Source organism: Miscanthus floridulus, chromosome 10 (assembly GCF_019320115.1).
Source record: "Miscanthus floridulus cultivar M001 chromosome 10, ASM1932011v1, whole genome shotgun sequence".
Classification (NCBI taxonomy): domain Eukaryota; kingdom Viridiplantae; phylum Streptophyta; class Magnoliopsida; order Poales; family Poaceae; genus Miscanthus; species Miscanthus floridulus.
Genome location: NC_089589.1, coordinates 140117117 through 140139175, shown reverse-complemented (window position 1 = coordinate 140139175; position 22059 = coordinate 140117117). Strand labels below are relative to the sequence as shown.

The 22059-nt window shown below is 49.6% G+C and overlaps 1 protein-coding gene, 1 non-coding gene and 1 pseudogene across 3 annotated transcripts; 2 read left to right on the top strand and 1 right to left on the bottom strand.

Moving 5' to 3' along the window:
* Positions 1 to 348: 348 nt before the first annotated feature.
* Positions 349 to 15043, top strand: LOC136489825 (stachyose synthase-like; annotated as a pseudogene).
* On the top strand, positions 1442 to 1580 carry LOC136490453 (small nucleolar RNA Z247). The gene has a single exon (XR_010767734.1). It is a non-coding gene; the product is annotated as a small nucleolar RNA Z247 (small nucleolar RNA).
* Positions 15044 to 18498: 3455 nt separating the features above from the next.
* Positions 18499 to 22017, bottom strand: LOC136485871 (stachyose synthase-like). Of its 2 annotated transcripts, none has more exons than XM_066482686.1 (3): positions 21180 to 22017; positions 19657 to 21073; positions 18499 to 19289 (listed from the first exon to the last, which is right to left on the bottom strand). In XM_066482686.1, exons 1-3 carry the CDS (start codon positions 21929 to 21931, stop codon positions 18714 to 18716), a joined length of 2745 nt encoding a protein of 914 aa, XP_066338783.1. In that variant the 5' UTR covers positions 21932 to 22017; the 3' UTR covers positions 18499 to 18713. The 2 variants fall into 2 exon arrangements, with proteins under 2 accessions (XP_066338783.1, XP_066338784.1); XM_066482687.1 differs by having other exon boundaries at positions 19657 to 21043.
* Positions 22018 to 22059: the final 42 nt, after the last annotated feature.

Here is a 22059-nt window from a genome sequence, read left to right as displayed (position 1 = left end):
ACGGGGGAAGGGGAACGCCACCCTGGGAATCGATCCTTCACAAAAATCCCCGTCGGGGCTGCTGTCCCCTGGGCTGGGCTGCCCCTTCCTCCCAAAGGAAGCCTTCCTGGCGTCTTCCAGATGCAATGCCAAAATGCTCTGCAAACACTGTCGCCTACCAGCTACCGAACGTACACGACGACGCACAAATCAAAGAACCACCGTCGTCCGCATCTACTCATCCACGACGCTACAGCGGCCCGCCGGCCGCGCTTATAATGGCACCTGCCCGCGGCTAGCATAGAGAACAGCCAGCCATACACCGCCCGAGCGACCCTATTATCGTCCTTGGTCGTCGTCGCTTTGCCAATGGCGCCGCCTAACGAGCCGAAGCCCACGCCCAACACGGCATCGTCATCGGCGTCGCCGTGCCTCTTCTCGCTGCGGGACGGCGAGCTCACCGTCGGCGGCGGTGGCAACGACGGCAGCAAGGCCGCCGCCGCGCTCCTCACGGGCGTGCCGGGGAACGTCACGCTCACCCCGTTCGCCGAGGCCTTCGTGTTAGAGATATTCTTGGAGTTGTACATAGCTGGTTCGGTTAGGACTCCCATAGATAGGATAGTTTAAACATAGGACAGTTGTAATCTATTTACACGGGAGTCTTAACTTAAACCAACTATATCTGTAACATGTTCTATATAAACATGGAGCCTATGGTGAGCCAAGATAGGCAACCATAGTTACCACATATTCTTTCATGGTAATCAGAGCCGCCTCTTCCAAATTAGATCCACAAAACAAATCTCGTTCGTGACAAGGGAGCCACGACGCTGATCGTGACGCTCCTCCCTGCGACACAGAAGACCTTTGCGACAAGGGGGCCGCGACGCCTGCCGCCGTGACGCTCCTCCCCGCGACAGACCTCCCTGCGACAGAAGCTCTGCGCCGACGCGACGTGCGACAGAAGATCGACGATTCCATGGCGTCATCCTCCTCCTCTCCAGATCATCGATCTCCCTTCGGAACCCCGGTGGCAGAAAAGCTTACACGGGACAATTTTGTTCTATGGAAAGCTCAATTTCTCCCGGCGGTCCGAGGCGCCAAAGCACTCGGCATCCTCGACGGTTCAGTCCCTGAGCCGCGCCAAACAATGGAGACCACCGTTGATGACAAGAAACAAGAAATTCCCAACCCAGAGCATGACTCATGGGTAAGCAAAGATCAACAGCTCCTCTCCTATCTGGTGAACTCTGTTTCGAAGGAAGTTCTCGCCGGGATTGCGACTGCAACGACCTCTGCTGAAGCATGGAAGGCTCTAGGGGTTATGTTTGCAGCTCAGTCAAGAGCGCGGGTTACAAACCTGCGCATGCAACTCGCCACCGTCAAGAAGGGAAGTCTTACGACCGCGGCTTACTTCAACAAGATGCAAAACATTAAAGATGAACTCGCCGCAGCAGGCGTCACCATCAATGATGATGAGGTTATCGCTCATATTCTTAATGGTTTAGATTTTGATTATCACCCCTTTGTCTCTTCTATGATGGGCCGGTCAGGAGATCTTTCTCTCTCGGAGTTGTACTCACTTCTCATGGAATATGATCTTCGGCTCGAGATGTATCAAGGGGCTGGTCAGTTCCAATCCTCAGCAAATTTAGCATCAAGAGGCCGTGGAGGCCGTGGTCGTTCTGGAGGTCGCCGTGGCAATGGCAGATCAAATCAAGGGCGCATGAGACAAAATAGCAACAATCCCAATAATCAAAGGAGCAACGTACAGAATAACAAGAAGACACCATGTCAGATTTGTAAGAAGGACAATCATGAAGCTAAACAATGTTACTTCCGCTATGAAGATGATGATCAGTACCATGGACGACCCAATGAAGCTTATGGCATTGACACAAATTGGTATGCTGATAGTGGAGCCACAAATCATGTGACTGGCGAATTGGAGAAACTTTCAGTTCGAGATCGATATAATGGGCGTGATCAAGTGCACACCGCAAGTGGCACAGGTATGCAAATTAGTAATGTTGGTCATACAGTTGTTCATACCCCTACCAGTAATCTTTTTCTTAAAAATATCCTTCATGTCCCCTCAGCAACCAAAAGTCTTGCTTCCGTTCATAAGCTAGCTAAAGACAATAACGCCTACCTTGAATTTTATCCTGATTTTTTTGTTATCAAGGACAAGGACACGAAGAAGATCCTGTTTCACGGTAGATGCAAAGATGGTCTTTATCCTCTTGTCTCTGGTGCATCTTCTGGAGAAGGGAGGCCGGATCCAGAAGCTCTTGCTGCCCAGGCGCCGTCAACCTCTTTATGGCATAGCCGTCTTGGTCATCCTACTATCCCTATAGTTCAAAAAATTCTTAGTTCAAATAGTCTACCGTATGCTAGTAGTAAAAGTGTTGAGTCCATTTGTGATTCGTGTCAGAAGGCCAAGAGCCATCAGCTTCCGTATCCAGTGTCCAATAAAATTTCTAATGCTCCCCTAGAATTAATCTTTTCTGATGTGTGGGGTCCTGCTCCCACTTCTGTTGGCCGCCACAATTACTATGTGAGCTTTATTGATGACTATTCGAAATATACTTGGATCTATCTTCTCCGCCAAAAATCTGATGTCCTCCAAGTCTTTAAAGATTTTCAACAATTGGTAGAACGCAAATTCTCTCGAAAAATTATTTCCCTCCAGTCAGATTGGGGTGGTGAATATGAGAAATTAAATTCTTTCTTCCAGAAAATTGGCATTAGTCACCGTGTCTCTTGCCCTCATGCTCACCAACAAAATGGAGCTGCTGAACGCAAGCACCGTCACATTGTTGAAGTAGGGCTTGCTCTTCTTGCAAATGCATCTATGCCCCTGAAATTTTGGGATCAAGCTTTTCTTACTGCTACATATCTCATTAACTTGCTTCCTAGCAAAGTTATCAATTTTGAGGTTCCTGCAATTCGGCTCCTTAATGAACAACCTAACTATAGCAACCTGCGTGTGTTTGGGTGCGCATGTTGGCCAAATCTTCGGCCTTATAACTCTCGAAAGTTATCTTTTCGTTCCACACAGTGCGCCTTTCTAGGTTACAGTTCCATGCACAAAGGTTTTAAGTGCCTGGATATTTCCACGGGACGCATCTATATCTCCCGCGATGTGGTCTTCGATGAAAACATTTTTCCCTTTGCCACCCTTCATCCTAATGCTGGAGCCCTCCTTCGAAAAGAAATCGTGCTTCTTCCTTCCTCTCTTCGGAATCCGGGGGATGACAATTGTTATGATCCTAACATTACTAATGCATCTGATGATGATAGCATGCAGCAGACAGAACATGGTGATCATACTACAACTGCAGCTCCTGGTGCACAGGCGTTTCCTAGACCTTCGGTGCTCCCTAGTGCAGAGGATCCGGGCACCAGTTCCCGTGCAGGATCTGTCGGCGCACCAGATACAGAGGATGTCTCCCCAAGCACAGCTACCGAGGCTGGTGAGGCCACGGCTCAATTTTCTCCGGCTGAGGACTCGGCTCCGCCTGCATGCACGCCACCTGTACCATCGCCTGCCGCTGCTCCCACAAGCCTGACGTCTGGCGCTGCTGTTCCCACGGGCGAGACGCCTGGCGCGGCTGCTGCTTTCCCTGATTTGATTCCTGGCGCACCTACCGGCTCGACTTCTGGCGCCGCTGATGCTGCTGCTTCTTCGCCGTTGACTTCACCAGTGGCTGCGACGCACCGCCATCAGACTCGACTGCAGAGTGGAATAGTGAAGCCTAAGCGCCTATATGATGGCATTATCAGGTATGGTTTCTTCAGTGCAACGGGGGAACCCAACACGATTCAAGATGCGTTGGGTGATCCGAAGTGGAAGCAAGCTATGGAAACTGAGTTTGATGCACTAAAGAAAAATAAAACATGGCGACTAGTGCCACCTAAGTCAAGGCAGAATATAATCGATTGTAAATGGGTATACAAAATTAAGAAGAAAGCTGATGGGAGCATTGACAGGTATAAAGCTCGATTAGTTGCCAAAGGGTTTAAGCAACGATATGGCATTGATTACGAAGATACCTTCAGCCCTGTGGTGAAGATAGCCACTGTGCGTTTGGTACTTTCTGTTGCAATTTCCAGGGGTTGGTGCTTAAAGCAACTAGATGTACAGAATGCGTTTCTTCATGGCGTTCTGGAAGAGGAAGTTTATATGAAACAACCACCAGGATTTGAAAGTTCAGATGCTCCTAATTATGTGTGTAAACTAGATAAGGCTATTTATGGATTGAAACAGGCCCCTCGTGCGTGGTACTCCAGGTTAAGTACCAAGTTAATTTCCTTGGGTTTCGTCTTCTCAAAATCAGATACCTCCTTATTTATTTATAATAAAGGTGGTATAACAATCTATATGCTTATTTATGTGGATGACATCATTGTTACAAGCAATGCGCCTGAGGCAGTCACAGCCCTCCTAGCAGACCTTCGTGAAGACTTTGCTCTTAAGGATCTTGGTAAGCTTCATTATTTTCTCGGCATTGAAGTTAAAGAAGACAAGGAAGGAATAATTCTTTCTCAAGCAAAATATGCCCAAGATCTCTTAACACGGGTAGGTATGCTTGACTGTAAGCCATGCACGACTCCGTTATCCGCTACTGAGAAGCTGTCCAGTTATGAAGGTACACCGCTAAGTGCAGAAGATAGTACACGTTATAGAAGTGTTGTGGGCGGTCTACAGTATCTAACTATTACTCGGCCTGATCTGTCCTTTGCTGTTAACCGAGTGTGTCAATTTCTTCATAATCCGACAACAATACACTGGACTGCTGTAAAGAGGATACTACGGTATATCAAGTACACTATTAGTTTGGGGTTGCGCATTCAGAAAGCAGTTTATTTTTCACTGAGTGCCTTTTCAGATGCAGACTGGGCTGGTGATGTTGATGACAGGCGCTCCACAGGAGGATTTGCTATATTTTTTGGTGCTAACCTGATATCATGGAGCACAAGGAAACAGCCCACTGTCTCTCGTTCTAGTACTGAAGCAGAATACAAGGCTATGGCAAATGCAACGGCAGAATTGATATGGCTCGAACAGTTGCTGGCCGAGCTTGGTATAAAATTAAGGCGTGCTCCAATTCTGTGGTGTGACAACTTAGGTGCAACTTATTTGTCAGCAAATCCAGTGTTTCATGCAAGAGCTAAACATATAGAGATTGACTTTCATTTTGTCCGAGAAAGAGTTCTTAAGAGACAACTCCAAGTCCGGCTTATTTCTACCAAGGACCAGTTGGCTGATGGATTTACTAAGGCGTTGCCAGTTGCTAAACTAAATGATTTTGTGCACAATCTAAATCTTGCAAGTGGCTGAAAGCTTTGATTGAGAGGGGGTGTTAGAGATATTCTTGGAGTTGTACATAGCTGGTTTGTTAGAGATATTCTTGGAGTTGTACATAGCTGGTTCGGTTAGGACTCCCATAGATAGGATAGTTTAAACATAGGACAGTTGTAATCTATTTACACGGGAGTCTTAACTTAAACCAACTATATCTGTAACATGTTCTATATAAACATGGAGCCTATGGTGAGCCAAGATAGGCAACCATAGTTACCACATATTCTTTCACTTCGACCCGACCACCAAGGCGGCGTCGGACGCGCCGGAGGAGCTGGCAAGGCAGGCCGCGTCGAACGCGCACCGCGGCACGTTCCTGGGCTTCGCGCTGCCCGCGGCGGTGAGCCGCGCGCCGTGCAGCGTGGGGCGCCTGCCCGGCCCGCGGCGGTTCCTCAGCGTGTTCCGGTTCAACACGTGCTGGAGCACGGCGTGGGCGGGGCGGCGCGGCCAGGACAGCCAGATGGAGACGCAGTGGGTGCTCCTCGAGGTGCAAGAGCTCGCCGGCGCCGCCGGCGCGGGGTACGTGTTCGTTCTCCCACTCGTGCAGGGGAGCTTCCGGTCGGCCATCTTCCCTGAGGAGGACGACGGCGTCGTCATCTGCGCCGAGAGCGGGTCTGCCTCCGTGACGGCCACGGACTTCCGCCGCATCGCCTACGTGCACGCCGGCGACGACCCCTACAGGGTCATGCAGGAAGCCTATCTCGCGGCCAGGGTGCACCTCGGCACGTTCAGGTTGCTACGTGCTAGTACAAAATTTCCGGCCCTTGATTTCACGATCGGACGGTTGCGATTAACTCTGGATCTGGAACGCGCGCCACACCGCACCGCAGGTTAATCCAGGAGAAGGCGTTGCCGCCGATGGCCGACCGGTTCGGGTGGTGCATGTGGGACGCCTTCTACCTCACCGTCGACCCGGCGGGAGTCTGGCAAGGCGTGTCAGAGTTCGCCGACGCCGGCGTGCCCCCGCGGTTCCTCGTCATCGACGACGGATGGCAGAGCCTGAACCGCGACGACGACCCGTCGCACCAGGACGCGCCGGGACTCGTGCTCGGTGGCGAACAGATGACCGCACGCCTGTACCGCTTCGACGAGTGCCCGCGCTTCCGCGGGTACAGGGAGGGCGCCCTGATCCGCCGCCCGCCGAAACTGTTCTACGACGCGAGCATGCCTAAGGCCATCGTGCGCAAGGCCAAGGAGATCGAGAACGTCGGGAAGGCGAAGAAGAAGGCGGCGCAGGGTGGCGCCATCGGTCTCTCCAGCTTTGACGCCAAGATCGCGCTGATGAATACAGTTAGGATATCTAGCAGTAGATCTAGGAGTGAAACCCTTGAATCCGTAATAGCACATGCATATCTAAACCTAGAACACTACACCGAGAGGGAGATAGGGTAAGGGTGCTGGTGTTGAACCTGAGCCCTCGGAGGGAGTCGCGGTTGAGCTAGCCATCTCAGCTTCGGTGATGGAGGCAGCACACGGGCAGCGACGGGTGGAGTAGAGGTTGCACGGACGTCGATGCAGTGCAGACGGACGGCGTAGCAGTGATGACGGCGAAGTCAGCGGAGCTTCCCGTCGCTGGCTGCGCGCCCTCTTAGATCGGTCTAGGGTTTGTCGGTGGGGTTTGCGGCTCACGGCGAACCTCGTACCTCGAGCCGCCGGCCCCCACCTCTATATATAGCTCAGTGCGATGGGGCCCACCAACCATGTAGGGTTGGGCGCCCCCGATCAGGGCGCGTGACCAAGGCCCAATAGGCCGTTGGGCTTATTGGTTGGGAGATCACTCTAACATTCTCCCCCTTGATCTCACTATTACTTTTATCTTTAAACTTTAAACTTCAATCCTTTTATCCTTACTCATTTCTTCACAGATGATGCATAGAGCATGTCTCACGTCACGGTCAATCGCCGATAGATTTAACAGCTACAATGCACGTCTCTGATCTGAAATAGTTACTTTAACTTTTGGGCCCTTTATAGTCCAGGAATCATAGGCTTTCCCTTAAACCCATGCCGGCTACATGTTCTCTGAACACGTTAGGTGGTAAGCCTTTTGTAAGCGGATCCGCGAGCATCTTTTCGGTACTTATATGCTCAAGACTTATCATTTGATCCCGGACTTTATCCTTCACAACATAATACTTTATGTCAATGTGTTTGGCAGCACCACTTGACCTATTGTTATGAGCATACTGTACTGCTGGATTATTATCGTAGTATAACTTCAGTGGTTTATTGATGTCGTCAACCACCTTCAAACCGGGTATGAACTTCTTTAACCAGTTCACCTGCCCCGTTGCCTCATAACATGCTACAAACTCGGCATACATTGTGGACGATGTAGTAACGGTTTGCTTTGAGCTTTTCCATGAAATAGCTCCCCCTGCGAGAGTAAACACATATCTAGACGTGGATTTTCTATTATCTCCCGCATAATCAGAATCTGAATATCCCACTATATGGAGTGAATCAGATCTTCTATACATCATCATGAGGCATTTCGTTCCTTGCAAATAACGCAAGACTTTCTTTATCAATTTCCAGTGTTCTATTCTAGGATTGCTCTGGAATCTACCAAGTAACCCGGTAACAAATGCCAAGTCAGGGCGCGTACACACTTGAGCATATTACAAGCTTCCGACAGCTGAAGCATATGGAACCACTTTCATTTGATCGATCTCATATTGGTTCCTGGGGCATTGAAAATCCCCATATCTGTCGCCCTTGACTATAGGAGCAGGTGAGGGACTACATTTGTGCATACTGAATTTCTTTAAGACTTTTTCTATGTATGCCTTTTGTGACAGTCCTAATACCCCTTTACTTCTATCTCGGTGAATCTCGATCCCTAGAACGAACGAAGCTTCACCAAGATCTTTCATATCAAATTTTGAGGACAAAAACTTCTTTGTTTCCAGTAGTAGACTGACATCACTACTAGCAAGTAAGATATCATCCACATACAGGACAAGGAAGATATACTTCCCATTCTTAAACTTTGCGTACACACAATTGTCCTCAACATTATCTTTAAACCCAAAATTCTTTGTCGTCTGATCAAACTTCAAGTACCACTGTCTTGAAGCTTGTTTTAATCCATAAATGGATTTCTTTAAGTGGCATCCCAAACATTCTTTTCCTTCCATGACAAAACCTTTCGGTTGTACCATGTAAACATTTTCTTCTAAGTCTCCGTTGAGAAATGTCGTCTTTACATCCATCTGATGTAATTCTAAATCGTAATGTGCCACTAATGCCATTATGATTCTGAAGGAATCCTTACATGAGACTGGAGAAAAGATCTCATCGTAATCAATCCCTTCTCTTTGTGTAAAGCCTTTTGCCACAAGTTGGGCTTTATATCTCTCTTTATTCCCTTGAGAGTCAAGTTTTGTTTTGTAGACCCATTTATAGCCTACTGTTTTGGCTCCTTTAGGAATTATCTCCAAATCCCAAACTTTATTTGCATTCATTGATCTCATTTCATCTTCCATGGCCTCAAGCCACTTTGATGAATGATCACTTTTCATGGCTTCTTCAAATGAGGTGGGATCATCCTCCATTTGAAATTCCTCAGTGTTGTACACTTCATAATCAGCAGGAATAACTGATTTTCAAACTCTTTGAGACCTTCTAGGGGCCTCCTCATTTGGCACATTTTCTGTTTGAGGCTGATGTTGCTCTCCCTCATGTGTGGCAATAGGTTCTATAGGATCCTGAGGAACAGGTTCCTCATCATCATTCATTGTTGCCACAGGCGGGATAACAACAGGTGCTGGCACTACAGTGTCTTATACTGTTGGTGCAGCAACAGCAGGTAGTGAGAAAAATGACTCATGAATTATCGGAGTGGGTGCATACACCCGCTTCTCTTCAAGGTCAATTTCTCGAGCTACCATGCTTCCCCTAATCATTTCATCCTCTAGGAAGACAGCGTGTCTTGTTTCCACAAACTTTGTATGTCTGTTAGGACAGTAGAAACGAAAACCTTTTGACTTTTCTGGGTAGCCAATGAAATGGCAACTCACTGTTTTGGGATCTAGCTTCCCAATGTTTGGGTTAAAAACTTTAGCCTCAGCAGGGCTCCCCTACACACGCAAGTGGTTAAGTGAGGGTACTCTTCCTGTCCACAACTCATACGGTGTTTTGGGCACCGACTTACTTGGTACTCTATTGAGAATATGAATGGTGGTTTTTAACGCCTCCATCCACAGACTCATCAGTAAAGTGGAGTAACTTATCATACTACGCACCATATCCATCAGGGTACGGTTACGCCTTTCAGCTACTCCATTCTGCCGAGGTTCGCCCAGTGTGGAATACTGGGCTACTATGCCATTCTCCTGTAAGAACCTTGCAAAAGGTCCAGGAACTTGGCCATATGGGGTATGCCGACCGTAGTACTCTCCCCCACAGACAGACCTAACTATCTTAATCTTTAAATCATGCTGATTTTTAACTTCTGCTTTAAATATTTTGAATTTATCCAACGCTTCTATTCTTTATTTAATTGGATAAATGTAGCCAAACCGAGAGTAATCGTCTGTGAATGTTATGAATGAATCATAACCATCCACACTTTTCACAGGAAAAGGACCACATATATCTGTGTGAATAATCTGTAGAATTCCTGCGCTTCGTTTGGCATCTTTCTTAATTTTCTTTACATACTTTCCTTTTATGCAATCTCTACATTGTTCTAAATCTGAGAGCTCTAATGGAGGAAGAATATCATTCTTAACTAGTCTTTCTATTCTCCCCCTCGAAATATGGCCTAAACGACAGTGCCATAATTTCGACAACGCATCGTGAGCTCTCTTTCGTTTTCTGTTTGCATTGTTCGATAAGGATACTTTCTCATTCACATCACATATGAAATTCACATTTTCACAAAGTGATAACAAATAAAGCTCGTCTTATCGGAAGGCAAGACCAATACATCTATTATTAAACAATATCTGACATTTGCCATTTTCAAAATGGCAATCATAACCATCATGGTCCAACTTTGATACACTAATCAAATTTCTTTGCAAAGAAGGTACATAAAGAACATCTCTAAGAAAAAGTATGAAGCCATCAGCAAGCTCTAGAGGAAGATCGCCAACGGCCTCAACATCTGCTTGTGCTCCATTTGCGACTTTAATGAAACTTTTGCTTCTTTGCAAAGTTCTCATCGAACGGAATCCCTGTAATGAATTAGCAACATGAATAGTTGCACCTGAATCAATCTACCAAGTAGATTTTGAAAACTTTACATACAAGGATTCATTTACAAATTTAATGATGTTCTCACCTTTATTTTTCATAATCATCTTTAAGAAATCGGGACAATTCTTTTTATAATGTCCCGTCTTCTTGCAGTAGAGACACTGGTCTTTATCCACTAGGAATTGCTTGTCTGAGACTGTTGCATGGGACCCTTTCCAGATGACTTGAAGGAAGAACTGTTATTATAGTTTTTTTTCTTATCTTTTAGGTAGTTGACAGTACCACCTTGTGAAACTTTTATTCTTTCCTCCTCCTGCACACACATGGCTATGAGCTTTTCTAAATCCCATTTTTCAAGCTGTATGTTGTAATTAACAACAAAGGTGTCAAATTCTTTGGGCAAAGAAGCAAAAATCAAATGGATAAGAAACTCATCCTTGAGTGCCAAATCCATTGGTTTGAGCTTAGATGCCAGATTGCCCATTCTCAGTATGTGCTCTCTAATACCACTGCTGCCACCAGAGTACCTTTCTGTTACCAGCTGCTTGATCAGATGGGTTGCATATGTCTTTGAAGAGCTAGTAAACTGACTCTTTATTCTTTCTAGGTGCTCTGTGACCGTGTCACAGTCTAGAATTGAGCCCACTATTGCAGGCTCAATTGTATTCTTTATCACAGCCAAGCATTTCTTATTAGCTGTGACCCATTTTCTGTTTTCGAGATCAAAAGACATCTTTACGGGAGCAAAGTCCCGCTCTCTGTTCTGCCATGCAGCATCGGTCTCATCTGTCTCCCTCACCGGTGCCACAGGTTCTCTGGGGCACGGTGTGGTAACAACCCAGTCCACCTCAGCGAGGATGAAAGCCAGGTCTATCTTTTTCTTCCACTCAATATAGTTATCACCTTTTAGAGTGGGATCTCTTTGATACAACTCATCAAGTTGTATCCTCCTGAAAACATAATTCAAATAGTATGAGAACACAAATAATAACAACAATAATTGCATGCCTTAGTTTAATGTTGGTCAAAATTAAAACATACAATTATTTATACATTAAATCTACATCACCGTTGGGCAGAAATAGAAATAATGCATAACAAAAAAAAACATAATAACATCAATATTATAATATTGCTATTAATCAACGTTGGTCAGAATAATAACAACATTATAATAACTGTAAAAATTATCTATGTTTCAAAATTAAATTCTCCCGTTGGTTCGAATTTAATAATGAAAGCAACAATTTTTAAGTACGCAGCGAAAACTTTAATAAATCTTTTAATTCTATTTTCTAGAAACTTTTACTGCACTTTACTATTATCTGAACAAAATTGACGTTAAATCAAAATTGTACAGATTTCAACATCAAAATTCAGTTCGAATTTATCAAATATGAATCAAAAATTTCTGGAAAATAAAAAATAAAATTATTTCACTGTGTTCGGCCATTTCGGCCCAGAGCAGCGCAACCGGCCCAGCTGCCCGCGGCCCAGCCGCGTGGCGCGCGCTCCCCCGCGCCCAGGCCGCAACCTGGGCCTGGGCCGGGAAATCGGCCTCGCACCCTATCCCGCCTGGGCTGCGGCGCTGGCCCAATTGATCTCAGCCGCTCGCGCCGATCGGACGGTTGGCCTTCAATATCGCTGGATCAAAACCAGCGAACGCCGTCGCTCCCTGAACCCTAGCCCTCATTCTTTCTCTTTCTCTTCGCCTCACAGCTCTCCCTCAGTCAGTCACCGAGCGACTCAAGCGGACGGCGAATCGGTGGAGCCCTAGCGTCGTCGCCGCGGCGCCCCTGTGGCCGGATCCCGGCGAGCCGTGCCCCCTTGGTCGGCCTTTCTTTTCCCCGCGCGCCGACGTGACTACAGTGCCGCGCAGACGCCGAGGTAGGCCATCCCCTTTCCTTTCTTCCTCTTTCTTTTGATTGATTCGTTTGTTCGGATTTGGCCCGATTTGTCGATTAGGGTTAGGGTTAGGGTTGGGATGGCCACTGTTTTCTTTTTCTCCCGATTGGAAATCGGTTCTTTCTTTCCTTTTCCCGAGCTCTCTAGAGTTAGGGTTAGGTGTTCTTCATCCGAACCTTCAAGCTTTCTCAGATCCGAAGGGATCGAGGTTAGGTTTCAACCGAAACCTATGTCGGCCGAAGCCCCTAATGACCGTCCCCTTTCTGTTAGGGTTAGGTTTTCTCTTTCTTGATCCGATTCAAAATCGGACCAACATCTTTGGGTTTCTTTCGATTGTATTTACTGATCTAGATCCACGTACTAGATAGACTGGCTCCGATACCATTGATGAATACAGTTAGGATCTCTAGCAGTAGATCTAGGAGGGAAACCCTTGGATCCGTAATAGCACATGCATATCTAAACCTAGAACACTACACCGAGAGGGAGATAGGGTAAGGGTGCTGGTGTTGAACCTGAGCCCTCGGAGGGAGTCGCGGTTGAGCTGGCCATCTCAGCTTCGGTGATGGAGGCAGCACACGGGCAGCGACGGGTGGAGTAGAGGTTGCACGGACGTCGATGCAGTGCAGACGGACGGCGTAGCAGTGATGACGGCGAAGTCAGCGGAGCTTCCCGTCGCTGGCTGCGCGCCCTCTTAGATTGGTCTAGGGTTTGTCGGTGGAGTTTGCGGCTCACGACGAACCTCGTACCTCGAGCCGCCGGCCCCCACCTCTATATATAGCTCAGTGCGACGGGGGCTACCAACCATGTAGGGTTGGGCGCCCCCGATCAGGGCGCGTGACCAAGGCCCAATAGACCGTTGGGCTTATTGGTTGGGAGATCACTCTAACACGCGCAGCTGCAATGCGAGCTCGATCAGCTGCTCGTGCAAAAGGACGCTGTCCTCGCGAAGCTCTGCGACGACGACGGCAGCGCCTGCGACGGCCACGGCGAATTGGGGTTGAAGGCGTTCCTGAAGGACATGAGGCGCAGGTTCCCCGGGCTGGACGACGTGTACATGTGGCAGGCGCTGTGCGGCGCGTGGGGCGGGGTGCGCCCCGGCGCGACGCACCTGGACGCGCGAGTCGTGCCGGCGCGGCCGTCGCCGGGGCTGGCAGGCACCATGGACGACCTCGCCGTGGACCGCATCCTCGAGGGCGGGATCGGGCTGGTGCGCCCCGACCAGGCCGGCGACCTCTACGAGTCAATGCACTCGTACCTCTCCAGCGCGGGCGTCACCGGCGTCAAAGTCGACGTCGTGCAGATGCTGGAGTACGTCTGCGAGGAGCACGGCGGGCGCGTTGAGGTCGCCAAAGCCTACTACGACGACCTGTCCAGGTCCGTCGCCAAGAACTTCGCCGGCACGGGCATCATCGCCAGCATGCAGCATTGCAACGACTTCTTCTTCCTCGGCACGCGGCAGGTGTCCATGGCCCGCGCTGGCGACGACTTCTGGTTCGAGGACCCCAACGGTGACCCCATGGGCATGTTCTGGCTGCAGGGCGCGCACATGGTGAACTGTGCCTACAACAGCCTGTGGATGGGGCAGTTCATCCGCCCGGACTGGGACATGTTCCAGTCCGACCACGCCTGCGCCGCCTTCCACGCCGCGTCCAGGGCCATCTGCGGCGACCCCGTCTACGTCAGCGACTTCCTCAGCAGCCACGACTTCGCCTTGCTCAGGCGGCTCGTCTTCCCCGACGGCACCGTGCCCAGGTGCCTGCACTATGCTCTCCCCACCAGAGACTGCCTCTTCAAAAATCCGCTCATGCTGTCCTCAAGATTTGGAACCTGAACAAGGTCAGATTTTCTTGATGTACCATACCATTTCTTACTGTATGCTGCCACCTCAAATTGACTTAAGTAAGATATTTGATTAATTTTATAAAACTTAAATATCTCCTGCAGCCCTTGAATTGTTGCTCTTGACAAGTAGGATTCCAAGTGGCATGTAGTGCCCAGAGTTCTGAAACTGTCCAAATTTTGCAGTTTGGAGGGGTCATTGGGGCATTCAACTGCCAGGGAGCAGGGTGGGACCCGGTGGAGCACCGTGTCCGAGGCTACTCACACTGCTACAAGCCAGTCTCCGGCAATGTCCAGCCTGCCGACGTTGAGTGGGGCCAGAGGGAAGACACGTCGGCCATGGTAAAAGCTGCATCATACGCAGTCTACCGATGCCAAACCGAGGAGTTCCTCCTGATGACACCAGGTTCAGAACCCATCCAGTTCACCCTCCAGCCATCGTCCTTTGAGCTCTTCACGTTTGCTCCGGTTACAACCATCGTCGGTGGTGCCGCCAAAGCATGCTTTGCGCCGATCGGGCTGGTTGACTTGCTAAACTGTGGAGGCGCCATCGTTGATGTTGAGCACAGCAGTGGAAGCGAGGTGAGGATGAAGGTGAAGGGGGGAGGACGGCTGCTGGTGTACTCTGATGTGGAACCAAAGAAGAGCCTGGTGGATGGCTGTGAGGCTGAATTTGAATGGGAAAATGGCGGGAAGCTGTTGGTCGATGTGACGTGGAACCAGGAGAACGAAGGATGGGCCTAGTCTGTTCGCTTGCTCGTAAACGATCGTAAATTTCCAGTCGGGAACAGTGTTTTTCTCTCACACCAAACCAGCCAGCAGTAAATAATCCACAATACGATACGGCCTCCCGAACAGGCTGGTCTTCTGTTTCTAGAAGAAGAGAGATGCCATGCTGTTATGCTCATGGAGACATGGAAGCAACAATGCTTTGAAAGTTGCAGCTGTTAATTCTCCCAGCGCCCCTTTTCTGTTTTCTACTTATGAGTTATGATACATATATGGTGTGACAAACTTATTACTTTACTATTTGTGTTGTGTGAAATTTGTATTGTTTCAAAATCAGGGGAAGGATGGTGTCTGATTGTGCTCTTCTGTTTCTAGGAGGAGAGATGTTGTGCGCTGCTATGCTCATAAGAGCAACAATGGTTGCAACTATTAATTCTTTTCACCCTTTTTTATTCTGATACATATGGTGTGACAAATGTATTTTGTTTTTTCGTATTGTGTGAAATTTGTATTGTTCCAAAAGAAGTGAGTTTAATTTGAAAAAAAATTATAGTGCCTTGTTTTTCAGTAGGAAAAACCAAGCAAATTCTATCCGGCTTTTCAGCCTGTTCGTTTCGGCTGGATTGGCTTATAAGCCATGGCTGAAAGTACTGCTGACTGGTTTGGTGTGAGAGAAAAATATTGTTCAAGCTATGGATTATAAACCAGATACGAGCAATCCAGCCGAAACGAATAGGTTGTTTGTAATTAGCTGTTGTAGAGGATAGCCTAATACTTTGGATAGCGCTCATAATGGTAGTGGTCAAAGAAATCAAGCAGATAACCGTGGTTTGTAATTTTAGTTTGTTATTGTTTGGTTTCATTTACTAGTAAAGAAAATTTGCTCTAAAATCATTAATGGAAGATAACTGTAATACAGGGCACATTAGGAGGTTGTAGTAGTTGTGTAGTTTGCCCACATAGCTCAAGTGTGGTTTTAGTTGTAGTTAGATTTATTATGACAATGGAAGTTTAGGAAGGTGAGACAGTGAGAGCTAGAATGTAATCCTTGTCATCGTAAACAAAGCACCTCTGGGTTAATCTTTTTCGACAAAGTGAGGACTGAAATACAAGTGATGTGTTATACGTATAAGGGTTCATTCCTCGTAAGGACCTGAGCTGTAACTATACTTTGCACACCTGGTCTCATTGAACCCTTAGCTACACATGTAAGAATCCTATAGCACCTTAAGGCAGGTGAAAGTAAATACCTATGCCCATGTGTGGTATAGTTGGCTTGGTTTAGTACCATCCCAAAAAATTATATCGCTGAGGATATGGGAGTACTAATGTATTATAGATAATATTTAGAGCATGAAATGACATAACATAATATGGACTTTATTTGAAATGAAATGCCATGAGAATGCTATATCCTTCACTTTATTTTATAGATATTGACGGTCAGATTTAGGGTTTAGTGACCGTCAACAAAGTGCGAGTAGAGAGCTTGGCATGAATGGCCGAAGCAATGGTGAAGAGTGAGTAAGGCTTAGGTTGATGGACTCGGAAGGCCATATAAAGCTATGAAGTGATTCATGTCGTTCATAGAAAGGAGCCAAAGAGTTGATACCATGGATGGATGTCGAGTGGCTCGAATGAGTAAGATTGAAAGATCATCAAGTGTTGGCAACAATCAAGTGATGTGGCTTAGATGGACTTCATTCGTATGTGAATAACCAGTGGATATCAGAATGAAGTGGATGATATGGAAAATGTATGCTTGCGGGCATTGACTTAGAGTTGGAATGGACTTGCGCATGTCAAAGGTGTCAAATATAGGACATTTCATTTCAATGGCCTAGGTGTTTAGAGAAGTGCATTGCCTAGGTTTAGGCAAGATATGTAGTTGTACTATCAAGAGGGGAAGAAGTGTTTTACATAATAGTTATCTAGTGCCACTCATGAGGTCTAACTTGCATTGCATTTAGATCCAAGCGACAGTTTGAGACATGGGTGAAAACCCTTTGAAAAATGTTTTAAAATGCAAAATCAGTGTTAAAGGTGTTGGCAATCCTTTGGAAGACCCTAAGGTGTTATCCATTTGAAAAAGGTTTGATAGGAGTGCTTGGTGGAGTGTTTTTACGCTCACCGGAATACATCCACAGGAGTTTAGAGCACATGGCCCTACATAGTGGTGTACAGTGAAAGTGTTTTGTGTGAGCTCTGACTCCTTGTGGGCACCGGAGTGCAACCATTGGAGTTTAGGCTCTAATAAGGTTGGGACACATGTCAGTGATCAGAGGAAAGCGAGAATTTTCAAAAGAGATCATCGGAGCTCTTCAGAGGAACGCATGAGTTTTCAAAAAAGATCACCGGAGCTCTTCGGTGAGGTGCACTGGAGAGTAAAGGTAAGGGTTTAACCCTTATGCAGAGAGCTTCAGGGCTCAATAGATCTCTCCGATGAGGGGCAGGGGAGAGTACCAGTGGCCTAAGAGGCTACTGCAGAGCTCTTTGGAGCGCACAAGAAACTCTGGTGGTATACAGTTTAGTTCCAGAGAGGGTGTTTAACTATGCGCATGGGAAGATACAACGCACTATAGCTCTCTGGTGCTCACCATAGAGGAGCACTGGAGCTTTGAGAACATCAATGGCTAGTTTCTGATAGTTGTCAATGACCATTGGGAGTGTCGAAAGATTTAGCTCCAGCAATACCTTACAGCATATTCGCGTACAGGGAATCAAATGGATAGAACACAAGACATAGGGATTATACTAGTTCAGACACGTGGTGCCCTACGTCCAGTTTGAAGTAGCTTCTCTTTGTATTCGTATGCTCAGTAACAGAGGGTTGTTGCCTATAGCTATGCGCTAGAATGTAGAAGATGGGGATCCCGATCGGGAGGCCCCTACCCCTCCTTATATAGTTGGGGTGTAGGATTACAGTAGGTCTGATCGGCTAACAGATGTGTTTCCTAGTTTGTTACATGGAAAGTGTAACAAAATGATTTTACCCTATCGCCTAGATATGACGACACCGGATATCCTCGGAATGAGTTGATCTCCAAGCTTGTGGTTTCGCCTAACCCACGTGGGCCCATCCCTCGTCTTCCGCCCTATAGATAGGCATGGATCGTGTATACGGGCGGTGAAGGTACCCCGAGCCCATATATCTGACACGAAGAACTTTGGTGGTAAGCTCCAGTAGTACTACCACCGGAGATTCCTAGTGGATATGCTTTTTGATAAAATTAGAATAATAAGGTTAAATTTGGACAAGATGTAAGTCACAAGGAATGCGGTTTTTTGAACTCACATCTACTGGGTTTATGATTATTTGGGACCATAATTTTGCTAGAGCGAAGGAAACTGAGCCATACAAAATTACAAACCAAATTTATCTGTTTGGTTTCTTTGACCACTACTAGTTTTATTCTAGAATAAGGAGAAACTTCCGGCACTGACCACTACAACTATGAGCAATATCCAGGTAGAGTAGAAGGTTCCCATTGCAGGGCAAGCCGTTACAGAATTTCTTCAAATTAATTCACTTATTTTTGAAACAGTACAAAATTGCACACAACACAAATAATAAACTAAGTTTATCACACCATACAAAATCAGAAAAAAAAAGTGGAAAAGAATTAACAGCTGCAACTTGCAAGCATTGTTGCTTCCATGAGCATAACAGCACGACATCTCACTCTTAGAAACACAAGACCACATCAGAGACACCATCCTTCTCCTGGTTCCAAGTCACATCGACCATCAGCTTGCCGCCATTTTCCCATTCAAATCCAGCCTCACAGCCATCCACCAGGCTCTTCTTCGGTGCCACGTCAGAGTACACCAGTAGCCGTCCTTCCCCCTTCACCTTCATCATCACCTCGCCTCCACTGCCGTGCTGAACATCAACGATGGCGCCGCCACAGTTCAGCAAGTCAACCAGCCCGATCAGCGCGAAGCGCGCTTTGGCGGCGCCGCCACCGATGGTTGTGACCGGAGCAAACGTGAAGAGCTCAAAGGACGATGGCTGGAGGGTGAACTGGATGGGTTCTGAATCTGGTGTCATTAGGAGGAGCTCCTCGGTTTGGCATCTGTAGACTGCGTATGATGCAGCTTTCGCCATGGCCGACGTGTCTTCCCGCTGGCCCCACTCAACGTCGGCAGGCCGGACATCGCCGGAGACCGGCTTGTAGCAGTGTGAGTAGCCTCGGACGCGGTGCTCCACGGGGTCCCACCCTGCTCCCTGGCAGTTGAATGCCCCAATGACCCCTCCAAACTGCAAAAATTAATTTGGACAGTTTCAGAATTCTGATGGTATTACATGCCACATGGGATCCTAGTTGTCAAGACCAACAATTCAAGAACTGAAAGCATGCGTGCACCCTCCCTGATGCCGCCGTCGCTAGTAGATTTTAAGAGTGGGCAATAAATCTATGAAATGCAATAAAAGTTGATGCCTCCATGAAAGCAGTAGGATACCACCCCCATGGAACTGTACTGTTCATCGCAATTAGTAACTGATCCAGATATTTGGAAAAAATTTGATCAACTATCAGCGATTGTGTCTGTGCCTTGTTCAGGTTCCAAATCTGAACAAAGAGCATTGTGTAAGAAATGGTATGGTACATTAAAAAAAAACTGACCTTGTTCAGGTTCCAAATCTTGAGGACGGTCTGCTGATCAAAGAGCGGATTTTTGAAGAGGCAGTCTCTGGTGGGGAGAGCATAGTGCAGGCACCTGGGCACGGTGCCGTCGGGGAAGACGAGCCTCCTGAGCAGGGCGAAGTCGTGGCTGCCGAGGGAGTCGCTGACGTAGACAGGGCCGCCGCAGATGGCCCTGGACGCGGCGTGGAAGGCGGCGCAGGCGTGGTCGGACTGGAACATGTCCCAGTCCGGGCGGATGAACTGCCCCATCCACAGGCTGTTGTAGGCGCAGTTCACCATGTGAGCGCCCTGCAGCCAGAACACGCCCATGGGGTCGCCGTTGGGGTCCTCGAACCAGAAGTCGTCGCCGGCGCGGCCCATGGCCACCTGCCGCGTGCCCAGGAAGAAGAAATCGTTGCACTGCTGCATGCTGGCGATGATGCCCGTGCCGGCGAAGTTCTTGGCGATGGACTTGGAGAGCCCGTCGTAGTAGGCCTTGGCGAGCTCCACGCGCCCGCCGTGCTCCTCGCACACGTACTCCAGCGTGTGCACGACGTCGACTTTGACGCCGGTGACGCCCGCGCCGGCGATGTACGAGTGCATGGACTCGTAGAGGTCGCCGGCCTGGTCGGGGCGCACCAGCCCGATCCCGCCCTCGATGATGCGGTCCACGGCGAGGTCCTCCATTGTGCCGGCCAGCCCCGGGGACGGCCGCGCCGGCACGACGCGCGCGTCCAGGTGCGTCGCGCCGGGGCGCACCCCACCCCACCCGCCGCACAGCGCCTGCCACACGTACACGTCGTCCAGCCCCGGGAACCTGCGCCTCATGTCCTTCAGGAACGCCTTCAGCCCCACCTCCCCGTCGCCGTCGTTGTCGCCGAGCTTCGCCAGCATGGCGTCCCTCTGCACGAGCAGCTGGTCCAGCTCTCGCCGCATCTGCGCGACTTTTGCGTCAAAGCTCGAGAGGTCGGTGGCGCCACCCTGCGCCGCCTTCTTCTTCGCCTTCCCGGCGTTCTCGATCTCCGCGGCCTTGCGCACGACGGCCTTGGACATGCTCTTATCGTAGAACACCTCCGGCGGACGGCGGATCAGGGCGCCCTCCCTGTACCCGCGGAAGCGCGCGCACTCGTCGAAGCGGTAGAGGCGCGCGGTCATCTGGTCGCCGCCGAGCACGAGGCCCCGCGCGTCCTCTTGCTGCGGGTCGTCGTCGCGGTTCACGCTCTGCCAGCCGTCGTCGATGATGAGGAACCGCGGGGGCACGCCGGCGTCGGCGAACTCCGACACGCCCTGCCAGACCCCCGCCGGGTCGACGGTGAGGTAGAAGGCGTCCCACGTGCACCACCCGAACCGGTCCGCCATCGGCGGCAATGCCTTCTCCTGGATCAACCTGCAGCGAGGTTTGGCGCGCGTTCCAGTTCTAGAGTTAATCACAGCCGTCCGATCGTGAAATCAAGGGTCGAGACTGACACAGGTCACATCACAAAGGAATGAACGAAATTTTGTACCAGCAACAAACTACGAACCTGAACGTGCCGAGGTGCACCCTGGCGGCGAGGTAAGCCTCCTGCATGACCCTGTATGGGTCATCGCCGGCGTGCACGTAAGCGATGCGTCGGAAATCGGTGCCCGTGACGGCGGCAGACCCGCTCTCGGCGCAGACGACGACGCCGTCGTCCTCTCCAGGGAAGACGGCGGACCGAAAGCTCCCCTGCACGAGCGGGAGGACGAACACGTACCCCGCGCCGGCGCCGGCGAGCTCGGGCACCTCGAGGAGCACCCACTGCGTCTCCATCTGCAGGTCCCGCCCGCGCCGCCCGGCCCACGCCGTGCTCCACCACGTCTTGAACCGGAACACGCTCAGGAACCGCCGCGGGGCGGGCAGGCGCCCCACGCGGCACGGCGCGCGGCTCGCTGGCGACGGCAACGTGAAGCCCAGGAACGCGCCCCGGCTCGCGTTCGCGGCGGCTTGACTGGCCAGCTCCTCCGGCGCGTCCGACGACGCCTTGGTGGTGGGGTCGAAGGCCTCGGCGAACGGGGTCAGCGTGACGTTCCCGGGCACGCCCGTGAGGAGCGCAACGGCCGCGGCCTTGCCGGTCCCGCCGCCGACGGTGAGCGCGCCGTCCCGCAGCGAGAAGAGGCACGGCGGCGCGGACGACGACGGGGTGGCGGCCTTGGATGCCACCGCGGTGCTGCCGGTGGTGGTGAGCTTGGGCGCCGCGGCGGCGGCAGTGGCGGCGACCTTGGGTGTCGGCTTCGACTTGTTAGGCGGCGCCATTGGCAGCGCGGTGGTCAAGAACGAGCAGAGGGTCGCTCTCGCTCGGATGGTGTATGGCTGGCTGCTGTTCTCTATGCTAGCTGGGCGTTGGCTGGCCAAGGTCGCTGAGAAGGACGGAGCGGGTTCCA